The sequence below is a fragment of the Ovis canadensis genome, chromosome 3, assembly GCF_042477335.2.
Source record: "Ovis canadensis isolate MfBH-ARS-UI-01 breed Bighorn chromosome 3, ARS-UI_OviCan_v2, whole genome shotgun sequence".
Classification (NCBI taxonomy): domain Eukaryota; kingdom Metazoa; phylum Chordata; class Mammalia; order Artiodactyla; family Bovidae; genus Ovis; species Ovis canadensis.
Genome location: NC_091247.1, coordinates 34,913,763 through 34,939,657, shown reverse-complemented (window position 1 = coordinate 34,939,657; position 25,895 = coordinate 34,913,763). Strand labels below are relative to the sequence as shown.

The following is a 25,895-nucleotide window of genomic DNA, read 5'->3' as shown; positions in this document are numbered from 1 at the left end:
ACATAACAGCATTAATTTTCTGTAGCATTTTTGTAACTATTCTTTAAGTAAATCTATTTCAAAATAAAAAGTTGGGTTTTTTTAATGCAACATTTCTAGGCATGAGATATTACTGTCTCAACTCCATTGTGAAAAATGATTCATTTGGGGCTGCAATTATAATTTTCCTATTAGGAGCGACTATCAAATAATGTCAGATTCACAATCTCAAATCCCAACTCTTACAGTGCATACTGAATAGCAGAACACAAAACGAGAAAACAAATTAATGATGAAAAACACACTAGCTAAAAAACACATGGCACACTGCTAACAAAGAGATATGCCTTAATCACACACACACACATACACACACAACATTCTGATCATGAAGCAATGGCCCACAACACAACTAAATAACCTGAAACATAAAATGTCAACAACTGGACAAAACCAATTTAACATATGATAAAGGCATGACTTGATGAATTTTTGTGGTGTTCAACTTTTACAAGCCTGGTGAGAAAGGTCTGTTATGAGGAAATGGATGAATTGGTTCTGGTACATACCCCGATTTCAAGTCAGTTATCCTCAAACAGTTTGTAGCATCCAGTCCCACTTTCCCATTACGGACCACGCTAGATATGAATGGGGAGAGCATTGGAGAAATTCGGTTCAAGGCCACTTCTGGAGACATTTTAACTTGCCTTGCAAATCACCACTGAAAGAAGAAGGAAAGAATGATGATCAGAATATCCAAAGGAACTAGACATAACAATCTTCCTGGAAACTGGTGCAGTACACAGAAGGGTCTCCTGCTTGATACCTCAACTCCTGTCTTATGGCAGCCTCTTGCAGTGACCTTCCAAAAGAGCCTAGCTCACTATTGCTCGCCTACTCAAGACACAGACTTTGCAAGAGGAGCAGCAACCCCTGAAATCTAACTGCCTCCCCTTTTTCAAAGCCAGTTTCTATGCTGCCACACTCCACTTAAAAGCTGCCCTATTCTGTCTTACAACTGGCAGGTCCTTCCTTCTCAAGAAGGTTTTACTGACAATCCTCTCCCCCGATACACAAAACACACACACTGCTAGGTTAGGAGTCCCCCGCTCTGTGTCCCCACAAAGAGAAAGAACTTGAATGATAAAACTGCAAAATTTCAGAAGAAGAAAATCTACTTGCAATTATTACTTACAAGTTATTTACTTGTAGGTGTATTTACTGATACACCTCTTTCTTATTTCCCCTCCACAGTATAATTACCTGCTTAGTGATCTCTTCCCTGCCCATAAGCATCAAGAAGCATCTTTTAATAAAGATGAATAAGGAGACAAGAGCTAGAGAAATATTTAGGTATGAAGAAAAGGTATTATGCCCTCAAAAAATCTGGTAGAAAATAGCATATCTGAGATGTAGCAAAAATCTACATAACCATTAACTCATGAAAACACACACCTATCCAGATGTTAAGCAGCACAAACTATCATAGATCTAAAAGTTTTTGACTCTAAGGCACTAAGAAATTCTTACACTTGAAAATACAAAAGTAAAACCAATAAATCATCTCTAAATTACTTGGAAACCCATGGGCTGGAGGAGGGAGTACATGAATTCCTCTTAATAGATTTCTAAATGAAAGCCTCCACTTTCAGAGGTGAATAAGTCAATTTAAATGATCATTTTCTTCTTCAATCTGAAAGGATAATCCCACATCAAAAGCAAATTAATTTCCTGCAAGTTACAATTGCAAGTAAATGATGTGCTCATTCTAGTTTTCATATACTGTGCCCTATGAGGATTTACAGCTCCCTGCTAAATGCTGAAAACTAGTACCCATTTTATACATTTCAGAGTAATAAAGCGCAAAAAAATAAATAACAATCATAAAAACAAATAATAACAAAAAACCCACTGTGACCCTACATACTGATGACACCCAAAAGTACCTCTGAAGTAGAAAAAGCTTTATACTTTAGTATTCAAATCATCTTTTCTGCAAATATAAAACAAGGTCCTCCTCTGACCACTTAACAGATGGCCTCCCACCACCATTCCAATATGTCATCACAAAATAAGAATAAACATCTAATGCACTGTATTATCAGTCATAAAAATCAAGTACATTTTATAACACTTTATCACTTATAAAGAGCTTCCATAAACATTAGTGCACTTGACCTCCACAATTCTGGATGGTAAGGCATATATTAGAATTCCCATTTTACAGATGACATAGATAATTTATAATTTGTCTTTGAATAATATACTAGACCATATTATCACTTTGAAGCCTATTTTTTCCTATTTCTGCAACATTTCCACTTTTATTTCTGCTCATTGATGTCACAGTTCTTGAAAGGATGCTTATCTAGATCATATGCAAAACAGAAATACTCATTTTGGAAAAAAGCAAAAGGACCTTACCTACACTACAAAATTATTCTTCCATGTATTTTCCCACAATACCTATTATTATTTCATCTCTCATTTCTATGAAAAATGGAAACAGAACCAATACATTCTCAAAATCTACTGAATATCAGGCACTATATTACCCATCTCTAGCTGCAATTTCATTTACTTCCCAACAACTACCTCGTCCTCTGTTTAATATTTTTGTTCCCATATCAGAGATAAGAAAACTAATGTTGAGCAAGACTAAGTAACTTACTTAAAGTTACAAACCTAGCAAGCAGAAGGATTGGAATCCAAATCCAGATCTCCCTCAAAGTCCACTATACCTAACTTCTTCTCAAATAAACACCAAAGAGGAAAGCATCAACGAGAATTTGTTTTTTAAAAAGCATACATCTAGTAAAAAGAACAAAAAAGTCATGAATTTAGACTAACGGTTTCTTGACAACTAGAAACAAATTAGACTAATGTTGGCCTACTGCTGAAGCTGGCCTAAGTGATTCACTAGGTAAAATGCTAGAGGGAACAAACCTGCTCCAGAAACCAAACTATACTTAAGGTGACAACACCCCATCCAATTCAGCAACTGTCATGACCTTAGAATGACACCTGAAGGAATGAATTTGTCTTTGTTTCCTGAGCAGCCATAATACTATCTTTTGACAGTGCAAGATTTCACGCAGCATTAAAATGTTACAAGCACAGCTGCTGTGACTTCTCTAGACGAGAGAGAGGGGGGTAAAAAACCTGACTCCAAAATCAGAGGTCACCGAATAGCTAAAAATGATAGTTCTTTGGCTTCTGAGCAGGATACACAGATGGGGGATGATCTCCCAGTAGTATTTTTTACACAACAAAGCACAATAATCGATCCCAGATAGGCAAAAATTTACTGTGGCCCGTTTCCCTTGAAAGCTAGTTGTGAAATTTCTATTTCCTGATTTTGACGTGTAATATACAGAAGGAAATGCAGAAATACAATTTTTACAGAGCTCTGCTGCCTCAAGATAGGGTCACATGAGGTACTTCGATGGGCAGTCTGGGGAATACAAACACGTCTAAAGCATCGTCTACCTTCTCCCAATTAAGATGGGATGACAAACACGGAAACACGTGCCCAGCTTACGTCATGGAACGGAAAGGGGTGGCGTCCTGCTGCGTCACGTCGACGTCATACGGCGCACGAGGGAAGTACACAGGGGAAGTAATTTCTCCAAGGGGCAGCATTCAGGAAAAACAATCAGCTCGAACCCAAAGAATGACCACCCCGCTCTAAAAGGGGACAACTTCTCCCAAATTGTATGATCCCCTAATCAGGCAGGAAAAAGCAGAGTCTTGAGCTTAATCAGGAACCAGGGGGCGGGCTAGGTGTGGAGACAGGGCAGCCTCTGGCCTTGGGGGCTCGTTCTTGAGGGGACTAGCGTGACGGGAATGAGTAGGGCATCTTTGGGACAGGGGCCTTCTCTATAGGAAGAGAAGGAGAGCCCTGGGCATATGTAAAACCACGGTCCTCATAGCCACCTGTGCAACTCGGGATCCAACCTCCCCGCACCAGCCCCAGTCCAGGTACCTGGAACTTAAGTCGGATCGGTAACCGGCGACTACGTGGGGTACAGGTTACCCGAGCGCGCCCCCGACCGACGCACCAACCTGCGCGCGCACCGCGGGCCGGATGCGTGCGCGTCCCCGGACGTCCCGCCCCGCCCCGCCCCCTCGGCGGCCCTGGAGCTGGGCGGCGTGCGCGTCCCCGGCCGCGCCAGGCCTGGCGCTCGGAAGGGCGTCCCCCGAGTGCCTGAAAGTTCCTACCTCCGCGCCTACCTCGTGCGTGGCGAGCTGCGCGGAGTCTGGAACTCGTAGGATGGCTCTACTACGAGAGACTGTGCAGGAAGACAATTCCTGGAAAAACTGGGGGCAGTTGGTGCATGGGGTTATTTCGGGCATCCAGGTGGGCGACCCACCCGGGCGTCCGGAAGGCCCGCGTCGTTAGGGAACGTGTGAGCGGCGTCTCTGGTTACGGGGTGGGGCAAAGGTTAAAGGGCAGCCTCCAGGTTGGACACTGCCGACTTTGAGCAATGGCCGCGTCTGGAGACTCTGGGAGGCAGTGGCAGGAGGAGGTGGCGGAGGCGGCGGCGGCGGCGGTGGTGGTGGTGGGCTCCTGCATGACCGACCTGGTCAGGTTAGTTCGGGACCAGCGCGCAGAGGCTGCGCCTCCAGCGCTCTCTTCTCTCTGCCTTGGAACTAGGGCTTTGGGGATGGAGTGTTGACTTTGGATGTGAGCTACTCAGTCTGTAAAGAATCTGTCCGCAGTGCGGGAGACCCGGATTCGATCCCTGGACCGGGAAGATTCCCCACGAGAAGGGAATGGCTACCCACTCCAGTATTCTTGCCTGGAGAATTCCATGGACAGAGGAGCCTGGCGAGCTACATTCTATGGGGGCACAAAAGACTCGGACACAACTGAGCGACTAACCCACAGATTTCCCCAGCCCGCCTCGCGTGCCTCCATAGGGTAGAAGAGGGAAGTTTGAGTTTGTAAAGGTCATTGTCAGATGAGGGAACATAAAGGCCAGCCTGTAGTGACAGCTCTCGTTTAACTAGCAGCGCCTCTAAAGATCTGGTCCTGTTTTCTTGACTAGGCTGCTAAACCTATTTCCTGGCTAGCCGAGTGACTTTGGCCAAGTCATTTTACCTCCGAGAATGTGCCCACTTAACACGGTTGTTTTGCACACTAAATGGAGAAAACTGTTTTGAGCTGTAATACTATCCAGGTTGGGTATTATACGTGTGAATGTGTAGAAAATGGGTGGAGCCTAAGACAAAATTTTAGGCGGTCATCTTTCACCATATTGATTGTCAGCTTGCTTGCATATCATATTTACAGATTATTTTTCAGTATTAGAGTAACCATAGGTTACCTGTGGCAAGCCAAATGTGAATCAAATTAAAAATCCAGTATATACAACCATTTTAAAGTCATTGAATAAACAAAATATGCTAGATGAAAATAGTTGAGTTAGGGCAGTGAGACTGAATGGAGAGATCGTTCCAAGATATCTTCTTTTTTTTAATGAAATCGCCTTTTTGATTGTAAAAGTAATGTATGTTTATTTTAAAGAAAAAAAATGTTCCAAGAAAATCCTACCATTTAGATTGCTTGAGTTTAATTTTTTGGTGAGTGGCTTTTCAGATATACTGCTGTTTTTATATTATAAAAATAAAAAATGATCACACTACAGTAAGACCTTATCTGTCCTGACACCTTGCCTTTTCAAAGGACAGCTGAGAACCTGGAAATAAAAAGACCTTGGGACTAGCAAAATTAGTCACCAAATACCTGCACTAAACTACCTGTGATTTACTTAAAAACTAGTTTTAGGGTCTTCACATAACTGACCAAATCTTACATTGTTTACAATGTTTATAAGCTCAGTTGAGTTCAGTTCAGTCGTTCAGTCGTGTCTGACTCCTTGCAACCCCATGAATCACAGGACGCCAGGCCTCCCTGTCCATCACCAACTCCCAGAGTTCACTCAGACTCACATCCATGGAGTCAGTCATGCCATCCAGCCATCTCATCCTCTGTCGTCCCCTTCTCCTCCTGCCTCCAATCCCTCCCAGCATCAGAGTCTTTTCCAATGAGTCAACTCTTTGCATGAGGTGGCCAAAGTACTGGAGTTTCAGCTTTAGCATCATTCCTTCCAAAGAAATCCCAGGGCTGATCTCCTTCAGAATAGATTGGTTGGATGTCCTTGCAGTCCAAGGGACTCTCAGGAGTCTTCTCCATCACCACGGTTCAAAAGCATCAATTCTTTGGTGCTCAGCTTTCTTCACAGTCCAACTCTCACATCCATACATGACCATGGGAAAAACCATAGCCTTGACTAGACGGACCTTAGTCGGCAAAGTAATGTCTCTGCTTTTGAATATGCTATCGATTATCAAATTTCCAGACTTGAGATTAGAAAAGGGGAGAGACTGCAAGAGGCAGGTAGTAATTACAAAAAAACCCTGAAAGTGAGGAGAGTGTATCAACAAGCAACAGAAGAATTTTAAACGCCAAGATCCTGGAGAATTCCCTGGCAGTCCAGTGGACAGAACTCTTGCACTTTCACTGATGTGGATCTGGGGTTGGAGTCCTGGTTCAGGAACTAAACATCCCACAAGTTGTGCAGCTCAGCCAAAAAAAAATGCCCAGAGCCTTTATTTTTCCACGAATACTTGAGCTACCTTGTGCCAAGATGAATGTTTTTCGTTTAGTGATATAACAAAGTTCAGTCTAGTTTTGGACATTTGATGAAGAGGCCTGCACATCTTTCTCTAGAGCTGGAGTCAGCAAACCTTTCTGCAAAGAGCCAGATAATATTTATTTTAGACTTTTTGAGCCACATAGGGTCTAAGGTCACATATCCCCCACACACACCTTTTTTTTAACATGTACAGAATATAAAAAACTACACCTTACAAACAGCCTACAGGCCATAGCTTGCAAATGCTGTCTAGAGCATTACTCTAGTAATTGATGTTATTAGTCATGACTCTTTTCAAGAGAAGGGAATATGGTAATCATTAAATTGTATATAAAAATGGGGCATTTTACTTTAGATATAGTTCCATCGAATATATTTAAAGTTTAGTTATTCAATACATAAAGGACTAAACCTTGAGACATCTGAAATAATTCATTCTTTAGAAAATCCATCTAGCTAAAATTTTACCATACTTCTGTAGGGGAAGTAACAGAAGAGAAGGAAAGCTGAACAATTTCCCCATGCACTCTACCTGAATGTCAGGGTTAGAATTCAGAGCCCCCTCCTTGTTAAACTAAGAGCTTTCTGTGAAGCTTGACTATTACACATTAAAAATAATTATAGTTACTTTCTAAAATGAATACTCTTCAAACTTTGGGGAGGGGAGGGTCTCAAATGCCCATGGTAGCATCTATCAGCATTTAAAAGCTTATTTCAGAGCTAGAGAAATTTAGAGATTATTTATCCCAGTCCTTCACTCTACTTATAGATGAGTACAGTGAGATCCAGAGAAAAAACTCTTACATTGTGGATAATCTTTGATCTCTCTTCTCTTGACATTTTCTTTTCTTTATAAGATACCCAGATTTCTATTCTTCACATGAATCGCTAGTAAATTTCCCAGATGGTGCTGGTGGTAAAGAACCCGCCTTCCAATGCAAGAGATGGAAGAGATGAGGGTTCAGTCTCTGGGTCAGGAAGATCCTCTGGAGGAGGGCATGGCAACCCACTCCAGTATTCTTGCATGGAGAAGCCCATGGACAGAGAAGCCTGGCAGGCTACAGTCCATGGGGTCACAAAAAGTCTGACACGACTCATGTGACAGCGCAAGTGTGCACATGCACACACACACACATATACTTTCCCACAATATTTCTAACAGGCTTCTCATGGTTTCTGATTACTGCTACCTCTGAAGATCTTTACAGAATACCTGAGTATAGGATTTTTATTTAAAAGCCTGCATCTGTAATAAACTTGTGTTCAGTTTTCCGTGTATTATTTCTCTATCCCTTCCATTAACAAATTACCAAAAACCTAATGGCTTAAACAATACAAATTGAATACTGATAATTCTGGAAGTCCAGAAGTCTGATACAGGTCTAACTGGGCTAAAATCAGGTCTTTTGTAGAACTGCATTCCTTTCTGGAAGCTCTAAGGGAAATCTGTTTTCTTGCCTTTTCTGGCTTCTAGAGGCTGCTCAGATGCTGGCTCATGGCCTCTTCAGTTTAGCGACTGGCTCAGTCACTCAGTCATGTCCGACTCTTTGTGACCCCACAGACCGCAGCACACCAGGCTTTCTTGTCCATCACCAACTCCCAAACCTTGTCCATCAAGTCGGTGATGCCATCCAACCGTCTCATCCTCTGTCGTCCCCTTCTCCTCCTGCCTTCAATCTTGCCCAGCATCAGGGTCTTTTCCAGTGAGTCAGTTCTTCGCATCAGGTAGCCAAAGTATTGGAGTTTCAGCTTTAGCTTCCAGTGAATATTCAGGACTGATTTCCTTTAGGAAAATCAGTGGACTGGTTGGATCTCCTTGAAGACTCTCAAGAGTCTTCTCCAACACCACAGTTCAAAAGCATCAATTCTGCGCTCAGCTTTCTTTATAGTCCAGCTCTCACATCCATACATAGCTACTGGAAAAACCATAGCTTTGACTAGATGGACCTTTTTGGCTAAGTAATGTCTCTGCTTTTTAATATGCTGTCTAGGCCGGTCATAGTTTTTCTTCCAAGGAGCAAGTGTCTTTTAATTTCATGGCTGCAGTCACCATCTGCAGTGATTTTGGAACCCCCCAAAATAAAAGTCTCTCGCTGTTTCCATTGTTTCCCCATCCATGTTCAAATCCAGTAATGGTCGGTGAAGCCCTTCTCACGTAGCTTCACTCTCACACTCACTCTTCTGCCTCCGTTTTCTACATTTTAAGTACCCTTGTGATTTCACTGGGCCCAAATGGATAATTCAGGATAATCTCCTTATTTTAAGGTAGCTTATTAGCAGCCTTAATTCCCCCTTGCCATATAATATATTCACAAGTTCTGGGGATTAGGATGTAGACATTCTTGAGGTGGGGGTGGGGCATAATTCTGCCTACCACAGTGATTAAAGTCAAAAAATCTTATAATACATAGAGCTTGGAGGACCGCTGAAGCCTATCAGTCCATCCTCCACATTTTACAGATGAGGTAATTGAGAGAGGTTAGATGACTCACCCCAAATCATAGAGCCAGTCAGTGGGAACCTGGGTGTCTCAACCTTTATCTTTCCATGATATCATTGTACCGCTAACTCTGGCACATATTTATTGCCCTTTTCATCTACAGTTCATTTAAAGGCTTATAGTCTGTGCATTCATTAAGTGTTTACTTTGTAAGTTGGCAAGGAATGACAACTAAAGATTTATCATTTTCAGGTCTAAAGATAGGATCTCCATTACTGTTTCTTAGTTTCTGTCTAAGCTTAACTATAACCAACCTGGACACCCATGCCTGTACTGTAGAATCACTTTAGAAATGAAACTACTTCAGTAACTAAGCCCTCTTGGATAGTATCCAAGTCTAACTCACTTTATATATTGCATTACTGGGTGCCAGACACTGCTAATGCAATCAATGAGCAGCTTTTTTCATTTCTAATTTCAGTCCACTATGAATAGTAAGCTCTGTGTGCTAATAATTTTTAAAAATCATTAGCTCATCCAACATGGCAAACAATGAACATTATTTACTACCCACCTGTATTTATTTAATTATTCTCTTCCTTCTTGAACAATCATCTCTGAAGTTCCAAATGGCAAAGATAAGAGAAATCAAGTCTGTTCTTGTAGAAAATTAAGTCAGAGCTCCTCCAAAGACAGATTCCCATGAAAACCCAATAACGAATAAATTTTTTTAGACACTGGTTAATCATGCTTTCACTAGTCTTTATTTCTTTTGACATGTTTCACCTGTTTTTTTAAATTATTCACTCAGTGAATATTTATTGGTTTTATACCGTGTGCCTCTGCACTTCCCTAAGGGCAGAGGATACAGCAATGAAAAACACAGCCAAAGGTCCCTGCCACTTGGAGCTTACATTCTAGTGGCAGAAACAAACAATATCAGTAGAAATAAGTAAAATTCACAGCCTATTAGAGAAATGCTAAGGAGGAAAATAAAGCATGAAATGGAGGTGGAAATAGTAATTTTAGATCATTAGCCACAGAAAGCCTCAATGAGAAAGTGATTTGAGTAAAGACCTACCGAAAGAAAGGAAGCAAGCCATACAGATCACCAGAAGAAGAGCATATGCAAAGGCCCAGAGGCAGGAGCACACCTCGTAGGATCAGTGAACTACCAGGAGTCCAGTGTAGCTGAAGAAGAAAATAAGGGAGAGAAGATAATTGATGGTTAAAGGCCAGTGGGTCCTACCCTGGATGAAACGAAAAGCTACTGGAGGGTTTGGGCAGACAAGTGACATGATATGACCCATAAGAACAGAAACAGGGAGACCAGTTAAGAGTTCATTAATAGTCCAGGCAAGAAACGATGGTAATTTGAACAGTGCAACTGGGGAGAAGTGAGCATCTTCTGATTATATTTTAAAGGTAGAGCTGACAGGATTTGCGGAGGAATACGAGATAGGTCAAGGATTACCCCCAGCTCTATGCCCTCTGCAAGTGGAAGGGGAAACTGACATGTGCTGAGGGGTAATAGAACAAATTGCACAGGGAGGGGGCGGTATTAGCAGCTCAGGCTGGATGTGTGAGACTTGAGGTGCCTGTCAGGCATCCAGCTGAAGTGGTCAAGAGGACAGATATATGAGTTTGGAGTTCAGAGGAAAGCTTGAGCTGGAGATATAAATTTGAGAGTCATCAGTGTATAGATGGTATTTAAAGCCATGAGACAAGATGAGATCACCCAGGTCTGTGCTCCTGGGGCACTCCAACATTGAGAGGATCTGTTTTACATAATTTATCTCCTGTCTCCCAGTCTATCTGTACCCCTAAAACTTGCTTGGAGACAAGTTTAATACAAACCCATGTTTACATTTCCATGGCAATAGACTATGATGTCAACTAAAACCCTATGTTATCCTTTTACATGCTCCAATTAAAAGTGATGGCTGGAGAGATAAGGCTCGTGTTCAACCAAGCATCTAAATTTAATCCTTGGCAAGTCAGGAAATGATTGCTTAATTTTCAAAAGATTTTAATTGGATGGTGGCAGAAGTGAATTTAGAAACTTTTTAGATCCAAAGTGGATGAAATGCTGGACCTCAATTACAAAAAACAAAGGCCAAAATTTTATATTATACCTAGAAAAGTTATATGTGTTTGGCGAATTATAGTACCTTCTAACCTGCCTTCCACAAAAGCTTCTTGACTTGTATTTAGAACAGAAAGATCTCCCTAGCAGTCACATTTTCAGGAAAGTAAAAGCCAAAGTAATGTTGGTCCAGGAAGTATCATGCATTCCCAATATGAGAAGAATTATCATATCATCATTATTCTGTCTGCTCCTTAACTTGGCCTTGAAAGTTGCTTATCAGTTACAAATCAATTTTTCAATATTTAGTTGAACATGTTTCTGTCAACTGAATTCTCTAAATTCAAAAGCAGTCATGCATGGGAAATTTGCTAATTTTGGTCCCTTCAAAGAAAATATATGTTAAAAGGTAAATTGCATGTGACAAAGAAAGAGCACCTATTGCTTGGTATTATTATACTTTGGGATTTCCCTGGTAGCTCAGTTGGTAAAGAATCTGCCTGCAATGCAGGAGACCCTGGTTTGATTCCTGGGTCAGGAAGATCCCCTGTAGAAGGGACAAGCTATCCACCTCAGTATTCTTGGGCTTCCCTTGTGGCTCAGCTGGTAAAGAATCTGCCTGCAATGCAGGAGACCTGGATTTGATCCCTGGGTTGGGAAGATTCCCCTGGAGAAGGGGAAGGCTACCCACTCAAGTATTCTGGCCAAGAGAATTCCATGGACTGTATAGTCCATGAGGCCACAAAGAGTCAGACATGACTAAGTGACTTTCACTTAGCAATCCATTCCTTGGCCAGCTTTTCACGCCCTAGTGTCTGCATGGTGGGGAGAGCATGGTGAGGTGGGCTTTGTGATGAATGTGCTCCAGTATTTTGATTACTTATATTTAATATTGAAATGCTGAGACTGTGCTAACTGCTGGGGATACTGCAGTTGGTGTAACATGGCCATGGTGTAACAAGTTCCTGAGGAACTTACCAAAGAAGTAGGCAGACACAGAGGCAGATCACTGTAATATGATGTGCTCAGCACCTGCAGGTTCTGTGGGAGCACAGAGGAATGTTCCTGGATAAGATGCCTCCCCAGCCAAGTCTTGAAAATGGAGAACATACTGGCCAGTTGGGATGGTCACGCAGGAGCAAAGTCATGGCTGTGGGTGTGCATGGGTGTGCCAGGGACAGCAACCACTGGGTCTGTTCACTGTACGCTGAGCATCAGATAAAAGCTGTCAATGAAAGGCCCTGTCAGCCATGCTAAGGTGCTTGGGTCTTATTTTGTAGGCTCTGAGAGCCACTGAAGGATTCAAAGTATAGAAATGACACGGTCAGGTTTACATTTCACTTAGCTTGCTCAGTGCCATAGCTTGCTCACTGCCAAAGGCAGATGTAAAAAAAGGCAATGTTTGGAAGTCATCAAAGATCTTGTCCTTGAAGACAGAGAGACCCAAGGGAAAGCAGTGGTCTTCACAAGAGTTGATAGGGGCCTTAACTAAGACAGTAGTGAGAAGTAAAGAAAAGGAAAAAAGTTAAATACTTGGGGAGTAAAAGATTTCAAAACATCTGTTAAGTAAAATGGGCATGAGTCAAGCTGCTTCTTTATGAGCAAACCCTGTTAGCTTTCTCACACTGACAAGACCTGGAAAGTGGAGTTCTTAGAAAGAATCACACTTTGTGGAACGAAAGAATTCTAGGTTTCATGCTTTTTAGCAGGGAAAAAGATTCTACTCCTTGAAAAATCAAAGTAATTCAAGTAACTATAAGGCAGGCAAATCCCCTGATGGCAGGGAGTAGAGGGGCAGGGGGTGGGAGGGAGTGAATCCTAAATTTGGCTTTGAGATTTAAGAAAAAACAATGGTGTGCTTTTATAATTATAATGAAGAAATTAATGATAAAGTTGGCTCAGGAAATTCACAACTGCTTATTGGAGATAATGAAACTAAGATAGTAAATACACCAATACTTTTAAAAACACAGAAACTATACAAACTCAACTACCCATGTAACAAAGATATTTGTAATGTAGCAAAAGTGTGGTTTGGAAGCTTAAATACCATGAAACTAGAGACTTTGAGTCAGTTCTTTTTTGTCTGCCACCCTGTTCATTTTAATTATTGGACACAAGACTTGGGAAGACTTCAATGATCTGGCCCCAACCTATAAAGATTGGAGCCAGGATTAAAATTTACCTCTCTTTGAAAGTGAAAAGTGAAAGTGAAGTCACTCAGTCATGTCCGACCCTTCACGACCCCATGGACTGCAGCCTACCAGGCTCCTCTGTCCATGGGAGTCTCCAGGCAAGAGTACTCGAGTGGGTTGCCAATGCCTTCTCCATGACTCTCAGATACTAACACATTATCGGGAAGGTTAGAGTAGCATTTCAGCAGTTTGACATGTATTTGCAAGAGATAGGAAGGAGTTCAAAATGCTATTAGGGAACAGTTTCCTTGCAAGGAAGAAAAAGCAAATAATGCAATTACCTGTATCAAAAGGCTTAATACTGTCCTCTAGAGGGTTTTTTTTTTCTTTAGATTTTTTTAAATTATAGTAAAATACACTAGACAAAATTATTTTAACCACTTTTAAGTGTACAGTTCAGTGGTAACAAGTACATTCAACCATCATCACCATCCATCTCCAGAACTTTTTTTAAGTAATAGAAAAATCACAATATTTTATTTCCTCTGGCCTACAGCAGTCTTTGCCACCCTAGCTGCAGCAGGGAAAATTTAAAAATAGACCCACCCTACCTGGTCAATTTCCTCCAGCTAAACAGAGTCCCCCTTGGGTTTTTTTGGATTACTTTCTGATAATATTAATATGTATCAGGGTTGAGAACCACTAACTCAAAAATTCCATAATTAAAAACTGTTCATCTTCCCAAACCTAAACTTTGTACTCATTTAAATAATAACTCCATCGCCCCTCCCTTCCCCAGCCACCACCATTCTACTTTTCTTTATGAATTTGACTTTTCTATGTATCTCATGAATAAGTGGAATCATACAGTATTTGTCGTTTTGTGACTGACTTACTTCACTTAGAGTGACATCTTTAAGGTTTATCTCTGTTTTCGCGTGTATCAGAATTTCCTTCCTTTGTAAGGGTGAATAATATTCCAGTGTGTGTAGACACCACATTTTGTTTATCCATTCATCCATCGACGGACACTGCGTTGCTTCCAGTTTTGCTGCTGTAAATAACACTACTATGAAACATGGCTATACAAATATCTGTTCCAAGTGCTTTGTTTTCAGTTCTTTTGGGTACGTACCTGGAAGTGCTGGATCATATGGTAATTCTGTTTAATTTTTGGAGGAACCATAGTATTTTCTATAGCAATTGTACTTTTCCTCTCCTATCCTGGCATTTCTTTTTAAACTGCCCACTTTTCAACTTACCTGTTTAAGCCTCCTTTTTCTATTCCAGTTTATAAAATCTGAGTAACATTTTTTTCTTTTGTCTCTTATTTTTAGCTCCTGCCTAGTTCAGTTCAGTTCAGTCATTCAGTCGTGTCTGACTCTTTGTGACCCCATGAGCTGCAGCACACCAGGCCTCCCTGTCTATCACCAACTCCCAGAGCCTACCCAAACTCATATCCATTGAGTCGGTAATGCCATCCAAGCATATCATGCTCTGTCATCCCCTTCTCCTCCTGCCCTCAATCTTTCCCAGCATCAGGGTCTTTTCCAATGAGTTAGCTCTTCGCATCAGGTGGCCAAAGTATTGCAGTTTCAGCTTCAACATCAGTCCTTCCAGTGAACACCCAGGACTCATCTCCTTTAGGATGGACTGGTTGGATGTCCTTGCAGTCCAAGGGACTCTCAAGAGTCTTCTCCGACACCACAGTTCAAAAGCATCAATTCTTCGGCACTCAGCTTTCTTTATAGTCCAACTCTCACATCCATACATGACTACCGGAAAAACCATCACCTTGACTACATGGACCTTTGTTGACAAAGTAATGTCTCTGTTTTTTAATATGCTGTCTAGGTTGGTCATAAGTTTCCTTCTAAGGAGTAAGTGTCTTTTAATTTCATGGCTGCAGTCACCATCTGCAGTGATTTTGGAGTCCCAAAAGTCAGCCACTGTTTCCACTGTTTCCCCATCTATTTGCCACGAAGTGATGGGACTGAATGCCATGATCTTCGTTTTTCTAAATGTGGAGCTTTAAGCCAACTTTTTCACTCTCCACTTTCACTTTCATCAAGAGGCTCTTTAGCTCTTCTTCACTTTGTGCCATAAAGGTGGTATCATCTGCATATCTCAGGTTATTGATATTTCTCCCAGCAATCTTGATTCCAGCTTGTGCTTCTTCCAGCCCAGCATTTCTCATGATGTACTCTGCATAGAAGTTAAATAAGCAGGGTGACAATATACAGCCTTGACATACTCCTTTTCCTATTTGGAACCAGTCTGTTGTCACATGTCCAGTTCTAACTGGTGCTTCCTGACCTGCATACAGGTTTCTCAAGAGGTAGGTCCTGCCTAGTAATCCCTCTGTTATGTCCTCTTATACAATTATGTGGAGAAGGCGATGGCACCCCACTCCAGTACTCTTGCCTGGAAAATCCCATGGATGGAGGGGCCTGGTAGGCTGCAGTCCATGGGGTCACAAAGAGTCGGACATGACTGAGCGACTTCCCTTTCACTTTTCACTTTCATGCATTGGAGAAGGAAATGGCAACCCACTCCAGTGTTCTTGCCTGGAGAATCCCAGGGACGGGGGAGCCTGGTGGGCTGCTGTCTATGGGGTTGCACAGAGTCATACATGACTGAAGCGACTTAGCAGCAGCAGCAGCATGCAATTATGTATCTCCCCTGTGCATGCATACATGTTACAAGTATATGCTTGGTGGGGGAGGGGATGTCTGCAAAAGAGGAGCTCAGTAAACCTCACACCTTCTCCACTAGCCCCACACTCAGCAACAGCATGGTTTCACCACTGTATTACTTGAAGATACAGTGTCCTAAATTTATATCTGTAAGTTGATCTGTTTGCTTTGATAAACTTCTTTGAACTCTTATCTTTTGGACTTGTTTCCTTTTCCTTAGGAAAATTCCTAGATGTAGAATCTCTAGATCAAGGGAAATAACATTTTTTGTAATATATTGCCAATTTACCTTCATAAAGTGTTCTGAAATACACTCCCACCAGCAATGTGAGAAACACCTATTTCCTAGAAAACTAACCAACACACTTCTGGTTTGAAAGGTGATAAATGTTCTCTTGTTTTACTACTAGTGAGATTGAGTTTTTTCTCAGATGTTTGTTGGTTTGTATTTCTTCTTTCAAGAATTGCCCGTCCATGTGTCTTTTGTCCATTGTTCTGTTGCCCTCCCTTTGAGATTTTAAATGAGAGTGTTCAGAGGAAAAAAAAAATTGTGAGGAGTCTAGTATGAAAGAGAGTTCTTTCTCTAGCAAAGGAACTAACAGAGTAAAAGTGAAAGTAGAGCTAAAAAATTGACTCCAGCTAGCATAAGACACTGTGGAAATGAAGAAGAAAACGGTCTCAACACTGGCTGCCCTTAGAATCAACTAAACTAGACTTCCAGGGATAGGGCCCAGTTATCAAATTTTTTTAAAATAAATTCCTCCCATAGATTTTTTTAAAGGTGATCAATAAAGATAGAGAAGTATTTAATAACTAAAGTATTCACCTTTACAATTATCTTTGTGACCCCATGGATTGTAGCCCACCAGGCTCCTCCATCCAAGGGGATTCTCCAGCTAAGAATACTTGAGTGGGTTACCATTTCCTACTCCAAGGGAGCTTCCCAACCCAAGGATCGAACCTAGGTCTCCTGCATTGCAGGTGGATGCTTTACTGTCTGAGCTACTAAGGAAGCCCAGTTATCTCACTTCTTTTTTTTTGCAGAGAGAAAAAATATGTTTTTATTTTTTAATTGGAAGATAATTGCTTTACAATGGTGTGTTGGTTTCTGCTATGCAATAATGTGAGTCAGCCATAATTATATATATGTCCCCTCCCTCTTGAGCCTCCCTTCCCCCTCCCATCCTACCACTATAGATTTTTAATGTGCCACCAGGGTAGAGAATAGTGATTAATCAATAAAACCAGGAACTGTGAAGTCATGTGAATGTGGCAAAACACACTCAATTTTTTGGAGAAATTACCCTTTGAGAGAATGGGAGTAGGGTTATTCCTGACCCTGGGGAGTCATCCTTGGCACAGATGAGCACATCGGTTTTTAAGTGGCACCATACCTGGTTATGGGAAATCTCATGGACAGAGGAGCCTGGCATGCTGCAGTCCGTGGGGTCGCAAAGAGTCAGACACGACTTAGCAAGTAAACAACAGCAAATACCTGGTTATACCGTCTCTCAGCTGTGACAATACAGAGTGTTAACTCCTGACACATTGTGTCACAGAACAGTGACACAATGGATATCAGTTCTTGAATTACATGAGTTCTGCTAAGGATAGTTACCTCGTAGTTAAGTGGCTGGATCTTCCTCCATTTTGACAGTGAGCTTACAGTGTTAGCACTTAACTGTAAGCTCGATGACGATAGGGTGTGGATGTCCCCGGAATCTCAAGACAGAGCCTGAAACATAACAACATAATTAATGTGTGCTGACAGTTGAACTGAGTATCCCAAACAGGTCTGAGAGGATTCCAATGTATTTCTTCCATAGTTAAATGCAGTTGCTCAGTCATGTCCACCTCTTTTGCGACTCCATGAACTGTGGCCCACCAACTCCTCGGTCCATGAGATTTCCCAGGCAAGAATACTACTAAGTCAAAGTCTGCCTCGTTGGATATAATTTTAATCAGTTGTTAGTATTCTCCACATAGTGGCGAGTTACCCTTTTGTTGTATGATAAGGTCATACGACAAAGGTCATAGGGGAGGATTTCTTTGAATTGTGTAAAGTTCTTAAGACAACTGATTATCTTAAAATCTTCATGTGAGCACTTTAAATGTCTCCATCTATCTTACTTTACTTTCTTCACAATTTTTATAATACTAGCTTGATTTGGGGCATTTCTTGTATATCTGCAGAAGACAGGCAGGTATAATGATCTTTGTATGTATATGGTCCATTTGCTTTCTAAACAAAACTTGGGGGTTTTGTTTGGGGTTTGGGTTTTTTGGGGCTTGGAGGTGTTTTGTTTTGTTTTTAGTTTGTTTCCCAAATATATCACATTTTAGATACTGGCTTTTCCTCTGTGGCCAAAATTTTTTTCTAATGTAATTCTTCCATAATATTGCAGAAAGTAACTTGGGCAGCAGTTTTTAAGAACCTTTTACATATTATATTTTACATCTGGATTTTTACCACTGGTTTAAAATGCTATATAATCCATAGACTGTGATAGCAATAATATCGATGTTTTCTAAATTAGAAATCTTCATTTTTCAAGTGAGAAATAACAAATCTAAATTTTCAGTTACCTATTTGCAAATAAGTACAGTTGACTCTTGAATAATGCAGGGGTTAAGTCACTCCCTCATATCTATGGTTCCACATCCATGGATTCAACCAACCACAGGTCATGTGGCACAATAGTGTATATTTAGTGGAAAAAAAAAAATGACTATAAGTGGACCCACACAGTTCAAGCTAGTTGTTCGAGGGTCAACTGTACTCTGCCAAAACTCTTAAAGAAACTCAACTCTAAAGTCCTTCAGGCTTCGTAAAGATTATAAGCAGTTCTTCAGTACAGGTATAACATCATTTTATTGTGCTTCACAGATATGTTTTTCACAAATGGAAATTTTATATCAACCTTGCGTGGAGAAAGTCTGTCTATGCCATTTTTCAACACCATTTGCACATTTCATGTCTCTGTGTCACATTTTCGTAACTTGCACTATTTCAAACTTTTTCATTATTATTGTATTTGTTACTGTGATCTATGATCAGGGATCTTTGATGTTATTATTGTAATTGCTTTGAGCTGCTGAATCATGTCCATATAAGCCTTCAAACTTGATAAATGTTTTGTGTGTTCTGACTGCTCCACTGACCGGCCATTCCCTCGTCTCTCTCCCTCTCTTCATACCTCCCTGTTTCCTGAGACAACCAACAATATTTAAATTAGGCCAATTAATAACCCTATAGTGGCCTCCAAGTGTTCAGGTGAAAGGGTTGCACATCTCTCTGTCATATTTCAGGCTACAAACAAAAGCTGGAAATGATTAAGCTGAGTGAGGAAGGCATGTCTAAAGCAGAGAGAGGTTGAAAGTTGGTCCTCTTGTGTCAAAGAGTTACCCAAGTTTTGACTGCCAAGGAAGAGTTCTTGAAGGAAATTAAAAGTTCACTCTTGTGAACACATAAAATAGTAAGAAAGCAAAACAGTTTTATTGCTGATATGGAGAAAATGTTAGTGGTCTGGATGGAAGATCAAACCAATTACAATATTCCCTTAAACCATAGCCTAATCCAGAGCAAGGCCCTAATTTTTTTCAATCCTGTGAAGGCTGAGAGAGGTGAGAAAGCTGCAGAAGGAACGTTTGAAGCCAACAGAGAGGTTGGTTCATGATGTTTAAGGAAAGAAGCAATCTCCGTAACATCAAAGTGCAAGATGAAGCAAGTGCTGATGTAGAAGCTGCAGCAGGTTATCCAGAAGATCTAGCTAAGATCGTAAGAAGGTAGCTACACTAAACAGATTGTCAGTGCAGACAAAAGAGCTGCATATTAAAAGATACCATCTAGCACTTGCATAGCTAGAGAGAAGTCAATGCCTGGCTTCAAAGGACAGGCTGACTTTCTTGTTAGGAGCTAATGCATCTGGCCACTCAAAGTTGAAGCCAGTGCTCATGTACTGTTCTGAGAATCCTAGGTCTTTTAAGAATTAGGCTAAATCTACTCTGCTTGTGCTCTGTAAATGGAACAGCAAAGCCTGGATGACAGCACATATGTTTACAACATTTATTTAAGCTCACTGTTGAGACCTACTGCTCAGGGGAAAAAAAAATATCCTTTCAAAATATCAGTGTTCATTAACAGTGTACCTGGTCACCCAAGAGCTCTGATGAAGATATACACTGAGATTACTGTTGTTTACAATGAGATTAATGTTTCAAGATGTCTGCTAACACAGCATCCATTCTGCAGTCCATGAATCAAGGAGTAATCTCCACTTTTACATCTTATTTAAGTAATACATTCCATGAGGCTAAACCTGCCAGAGTGACTCCTCTGATGAATTTGAGCAAAGTTAATAGAAAATCTTCTGGAAAGGATTCACCATTCTAGATGTTGCTCAGAACATTTGTGATTCATAGGAAGAGGTCAAAATATTAACATTAACAGGAGTTTGGAAGAAGTTGATTCCAACCCTAATGAATGACTTTGAGGGTTTAAGACTTCAATGGAGGAAGTAATGCAGATGTAGTAGAAATAGCAAGAGAACTAGAATTAGAAATGGAGCCTGAAATATGACTGAATTGCTGCAATCTCATGACAAAATTTGAACAGATGAGGAGCTGCTGCTTGTGGATGAGCAAAGAAGGTGGTTTCATGAGATGGAATCTACTCCTGGTAAAGATGCTATGAATATTTTGTTTAAACAATAACAAGGGGGGTAGAATATTACATAAACTTAGTTGGTAAAGTAGCAGCAGCGTTTGAAAGGATTGACTCAAATTTTGAAAGAAGTTCTGCTGAGGGTAAAATGCTATCAGACAGCACTGCACACTGTAAAGAGAAATCGATCATGAAAAGAAGAGTCAATTGATGTGGCAAACTTTATTGTTGTCCTAGTTTAAGAAATTGCCACAGCTATCTCACCCTGATCAGTCAGCAGCCATCAACATCAAGACAGGACACTCCACCAGCTAAAAGATTACGACTCGCTGAAGGCTCAGAAGGTGGTTAGCATTTTTTAGCAATGAAGTATTTTTAACTAAGGTAGGTATGTTGTTGTTTTTTTTTAGATGTAATGCTATTGCACATTAATAGACTACAGTATAATATAAAGGTAACTTACATGCCCTGGGAAATAAAAAATTCATGTGACTTACTTTATTGCAATATTTGTTTTATTGTGCTGGTTGGGATCTGAATCAGAAATATCTCTGAGGTATGCTTGTAACTTGTTGTTGTTGTTGTAACTTAGTTTTCATTACTTTCTAAATATCACTGGATTTCTTCTTTGATCCATCAACTTAATTCTTTCTGAACTCTAAGGAAAAGAACACCATTATTTGGTTTTCCCACCTTACTGTCTTGGTTCAGCTTGCAAAATTCCAGTGTTCTTCAAAAGTACATCTACCAAAAATTATATGAGAAATTATAAAAACACAAAATATAAATAATTCCAAGGGACATTGAATACATTTGTACATAATATCTTATATGGGTTTTGGAGTCATACCAACCTTGGTTTGAATTCTGGCTCTTCTGTCTTTTACTGGGTGAACTTGGGTATGTTTTTTAATCTAATTCTCATTGATCTTATCTGTGAAATGGAAATGAAAATAATAACCTTGTCTTGGGGTTATTGTAAGGATTAAGTGACTTAGCAGTCATAAGATGCTTAGTGCACTATTTGTCTTATAAGCACTCAAAGAATGGTATCTGAGGACTTCCCTGGTGGTCCAGTGGCTAAGACTCCATGCTGCCAACTCAGGAGGCCCAGTTCCATCCCTGGTCAGGGAACAAAGATCCCACATGCTGCAATCAAGATCAAAGACCCTGCATGCCACAACTAAGACCTGGTGCAGCCAAATAAATAAATATTTTTTTAAAAGAAGAAGAAATGGTATCTGGCACTACCGATGTACATATATTTTAACTGCTGTTTATTGGACACTTGGTGTGTATGGGCAAAGTCTTAGGCCATGGTGATACAGAAGAAGATGGGATACAGTCTATGGGAGATAACATGCATAGACTGCTAGAGAGTAGAGGCAGGCCAGCTAACCCACACAGTTACATCCAGACTCCCAGAGAGAGAATAACTGAGTTGAATTTTAAAGGACGCATATAGACTGGCTCCAAAAAGAAGCAGGGGAAAGAAATTTCCAATCATAGGGAATAGCATATGCAAAGAGATTCAACTAACAAGTTAAATTTTAAGAATGAACATTTATCGGGACTTCTCCGGTGGTTGGTTAAGAATCTGCCCTGCAATGCAGGGGATGCAGGTTCGATCCCTGGTTAGGAGTCCACATGCCATGAAGCAACGAAGCCCACACACCACAACTACTAAGCCCACGTTTCACAACTAGAGAGTCTGTAAACCACAGCGGAAAGATCCCTCGTGACGCAGCAAAGATCCTGCAGCCGAATGAACAATTATCTATTATGACATTGTGTGGAGGCCACTGCTCTCCTGTGTAATATCAATTGGTGTCAAAGGGAGTAGGGGAATGCAGTGAACTACACGTCTTTTTGAATACAGAACTTGCTGTTTTCTATGTTCATAAAAATGTTAAATATATCTGTTAAAGCTACTGAATATCCAGTATTATAGTCAAAATTGAGGGAAAATATCTAAAATATATAAACAACTCACACAATTCAGTAGCATATATATATATATATATATATATATATATATATATATATATATACAGACAACTAAATATTGGCCAGAAGTTCTGAATAGACATTTTTCCAAAGACCTGTAGATGATCCACAGGTACATGAAAAGATGCTCAGTCACTAATGATGATCACTAATCATGAAGAAAATGCAAATCAAAAGCACAGTGTATTATTATCTCACACCTGTTAGAGTGGCCATTATCAAAAAGACAAGCAATAAGCATTGGAGAAAAGGGAACCATTGTGCACTGTCAGTGGGAATGTAAATTGGTGCAGCCACTCTGAAAAACTGAATGGAGGTTCCTCAAAAAATTAAAAATAGAACTAACAACCTAAGGGCCCATAGATGTATTAAAGAAAATGTGGTTATACATATATACAATGGGATGTTATTCAGCCATAAGAAAAAACTTAAAATTTGCAACAATATAAAAGGTCAGTTTTCATTCCAATCCCAAAGAAAGGCAATGCCAAAGAATGCTCCAACTACCACACAATTGCACTCATCTCACATGCTAGTAAAGTAATGCTCAAAATTCTCCAAGCCAAGCTTCAGCAATACATGAACCGTGAACTTCCTGATGTTCAAGCTGGTTTTAGAAAAGGCAGAGGAACCAGAGATCAAATTGCCAACATCCGCTGGATCGTGGAAAAAGCAAGAGAGTTCCAGAAAAACATCTGTTTCTGCTTTATTGACTATGCCAAAGTCTTTGACTGTGTGGATCACAATAAACTGTGGAAAATTCTGAAAGAGATGGAAATACTAGACCACCTAACCTGACTCTTGAGAAACCTATATGCAGGTCAGGAAGCAACAGTTAGAACTAGACATGGAACAACAGACTGGTTCCAAATAGGAAAAGGAGTATGTCAAGGCTGTATATTGTCACCATGCTTATTTAACTTATAGGCAGAGTACATCATGAGAAATGCTGGGCTGGAAGAAGCACAAGCTGGAATCAAGATTGCTGGGAGAAATATCAATAACCTCAGATATGCAGATGACACCACTCTTATGGCAGAAAGTGAAGAGGAACTAAAAAGCCTCTTGATGAAAGTGAAAGTGGAGAGTGAAAAACTTGGCTTCAAGCTCAACATTCAGAAAACAAAGATCATGGCATCTGGTCCCATCACTTCATGGGAAATAGATGGGGAAACAGTGTCAGACTTTATTTTGGGGGGCTCCAAAATCACTGCAGATGGTGACTGCAGCCATGAAATTAAAAGACGCTTACTCCTTGGAAGGAAAGTTATGACCAGCCTAGATAGCATATTGAAAAGCAGAGCCATGACTTTGCCAACAAAGGTCCGTCTAGTCAAGGCTATGGTTTTTCCCCTGGTCATGTATGGACGTGAGAGTTGGACTGTGAAGAAAGCTGAGTGCCGAAGAATTGATGCTTTAGAACTGTGGTGTTGGAGAAGACTCTTGAGAGTCCGTTGGACTGCAAGGAGATCAGCCCTGGGATTTCTTTGGAAGGAATAATGCTAAAGCTGAAACTCCAGTACTTTGGCCACCTCATGCGAGAGTTCACTTATTGGAAAAGACTCTGATTGGGAGGGAGTCTGGGAGGGATTGGGGGTAGGAGGAGAAGGGGATGACAGAGGATGAGATGGCTGGATGGCATCACTGACTCGATGGATGTGAGTCTGAGGGAACTCTGGGAGTTGGTGATGGACAGGGAGGCCTGGCGTGCTGCAATTCATGGGGTCGCCAAGAGCTGGACACAACTGAGCAACTGAACTGAACTGAAATAGATAATCACTTATACGAGGGATCGTTAAAATTTTTTTTTTTTAATTTAAAAACTAAGCTCATAGATACAAAGAATTGACTATTGGTTGCCAGAGGTGGGGTTCAGGGGTGAACAAAACAGGTATGGGCTCAAAAGGAGCAAACTGCCCATTATAAAAAGTTGTAAGTATGTAGTGTAACAGGGTGACTATAATAAATAATACTACATTGCTAAGAGAGTAGTTTTTTTAAGTTTTCGTTTTAAAAAATTGAAAGTTGATTGTGAAAAAAAGTAGTATTGAGTGGTTTAAAGACATGGCAGTGGATTTCTAAGTCTGGAATTATAATATAGGCTCATCCACCTAACAGCTGGGCCTCCCAGGTGGCACTAGTGGTAAAGAACCCACCTGCCAGTGCAGGAGTCCTAGGAGACGATAAAGAATGGTGCCTTAGCGGTAAAGAATCTGCCTTCAATGCAGGAGCCCCAGGAGGCATGGGTTCAATCCTTGGGTTGGGAAGATGCCCTGGAGAAGGAAATGGCAACCCACTCCAGTATTCTTGCCCAGAGAATCCCATGGACAGAGGAGCCTGGAGAGCTCCAGTCCATAGCCTCTCAAAGAGTCAGACACGAATGAAGTGACTTAGCATACACACCAGCAGATGGCAAGAAGTAGCCTACAGATAATTACAATGGTGGTGACAGAAGTCATTTTGAAATTTAAAATGTACTATAATTAACTGGCAAAATAGAAAATAAAATATTGGTTTTATAGTTATTTGTCACTATCATACTTTGCTTGTCTTCTTCAAAGAATTAACACATTTTCATCAGGAACATTAATAAATGCTTTGGCCTCAATAGTTCTTTTCCTCATCCTACATACCTTTCTGCTATCCTATCTTGTCCAGTACCCCATCACTGATCTCTCATATACACATATATGTATTTCTCCTGCCCTCTCCTCATACAAGTTCCAAAATTAGCTCATTCTGCATCTACCTATTCAAGCTTTTCTTCTTTCTCCAGGACTTTTCTCAGCTGGGAGTAAGGAGGTGTGTGTGTGTGTCTGTCTGTGTGTGTGCTCAGTCGCATTAGTGTCCGACTCTTTGCAACTCTGGACTGTAGCCCACCAGGCTCCTCTGTCCAAGGGTTTCTCCAGGCAATACTGGAGTGGGTTGCCATCCCCTCCTCCAGGGGATCTTCCAGACCCAGGGATCAAGCCTGCATCTCTTAAGTCTCTGGTATTCGCAGGTGGGTTCTTTACCACCAGCACCACCTGGCAAGCCATATATATGTGTGTGTATGTATATATGTATGTATGTATATGTGTGTGTATATATACATACGTGTGTATATATATACATCAGTCAGTTCAGTCGCTCAGTCATGTCCAACTCTTTGCGACCCCGTGAAGCACAGCACGCCAGGCATCCCTGTCCATCACCAACCCCCGGAGTTCACTCACACGTCCATCGAG

At 40.8% G+C, this 25,895-nt stretch overlaps 2 protein-coding genes across 8 annotated transcripts in view; one reads left to right on the top strand and one right to left on the bottom strand.

The window, feature by feature from the left end:
- Positions 1 to 4,165, bottom strand: part of BABAM2 (BRISC and BRCA1 A complex member 2) — a 401,503-nt gene extending 397,338 nt beyond the window's left edge. Inside the window, exons 1-2 of one of the 2 annotated variants that reach the window (XM_069582871.1) lie at positions 3,965 to 4,165; positions 549 to 700 (exon numbers count right to left, since the gene is read on the bottom strand). In XM_069582871.1, the coding sequence (XP_069438972.1) occupies positions 549 to 676 (128 nt within the window). In that variant the 5' untranslated portion in view covers positions 677 to 700; positions 3,965 to 4,165. Of the gene's footprint in view, positions 1 to 548; positions 701 to 2,664; positions 2,793 to 3,964 lie in introns of those variants that run through there. The other variant, XM_069582872.1, reaches the window with a different exon arrangement.
- RBKS (ribokinase) overlaps positions 4,138 to 25,895 on the top strand; it is a 109,853-nt gene continuing 88,095 nt past the window's right edge. For 4 of the 6 annotated variants that reach the window (XM_069582881.1, XM_069582878.1, XM_069582875.1 and 1 more), the window contains exon 1: positions 4,138 to 4,570. In XM_069582881.1, coding sequence (XP_069438982.1) covers positions 4,467 to 4,570 — 104 coding nt within the window. In that variant the 5' untranslated portion in view covers positions 4,138 to 4,466. The remainder of the gene's footprint in view (positions 4,571 to 25,895) is intronic. The other 2 variants (XM_069582879.1, XM_069582877.1) reach the window with 2 other exon arrangements.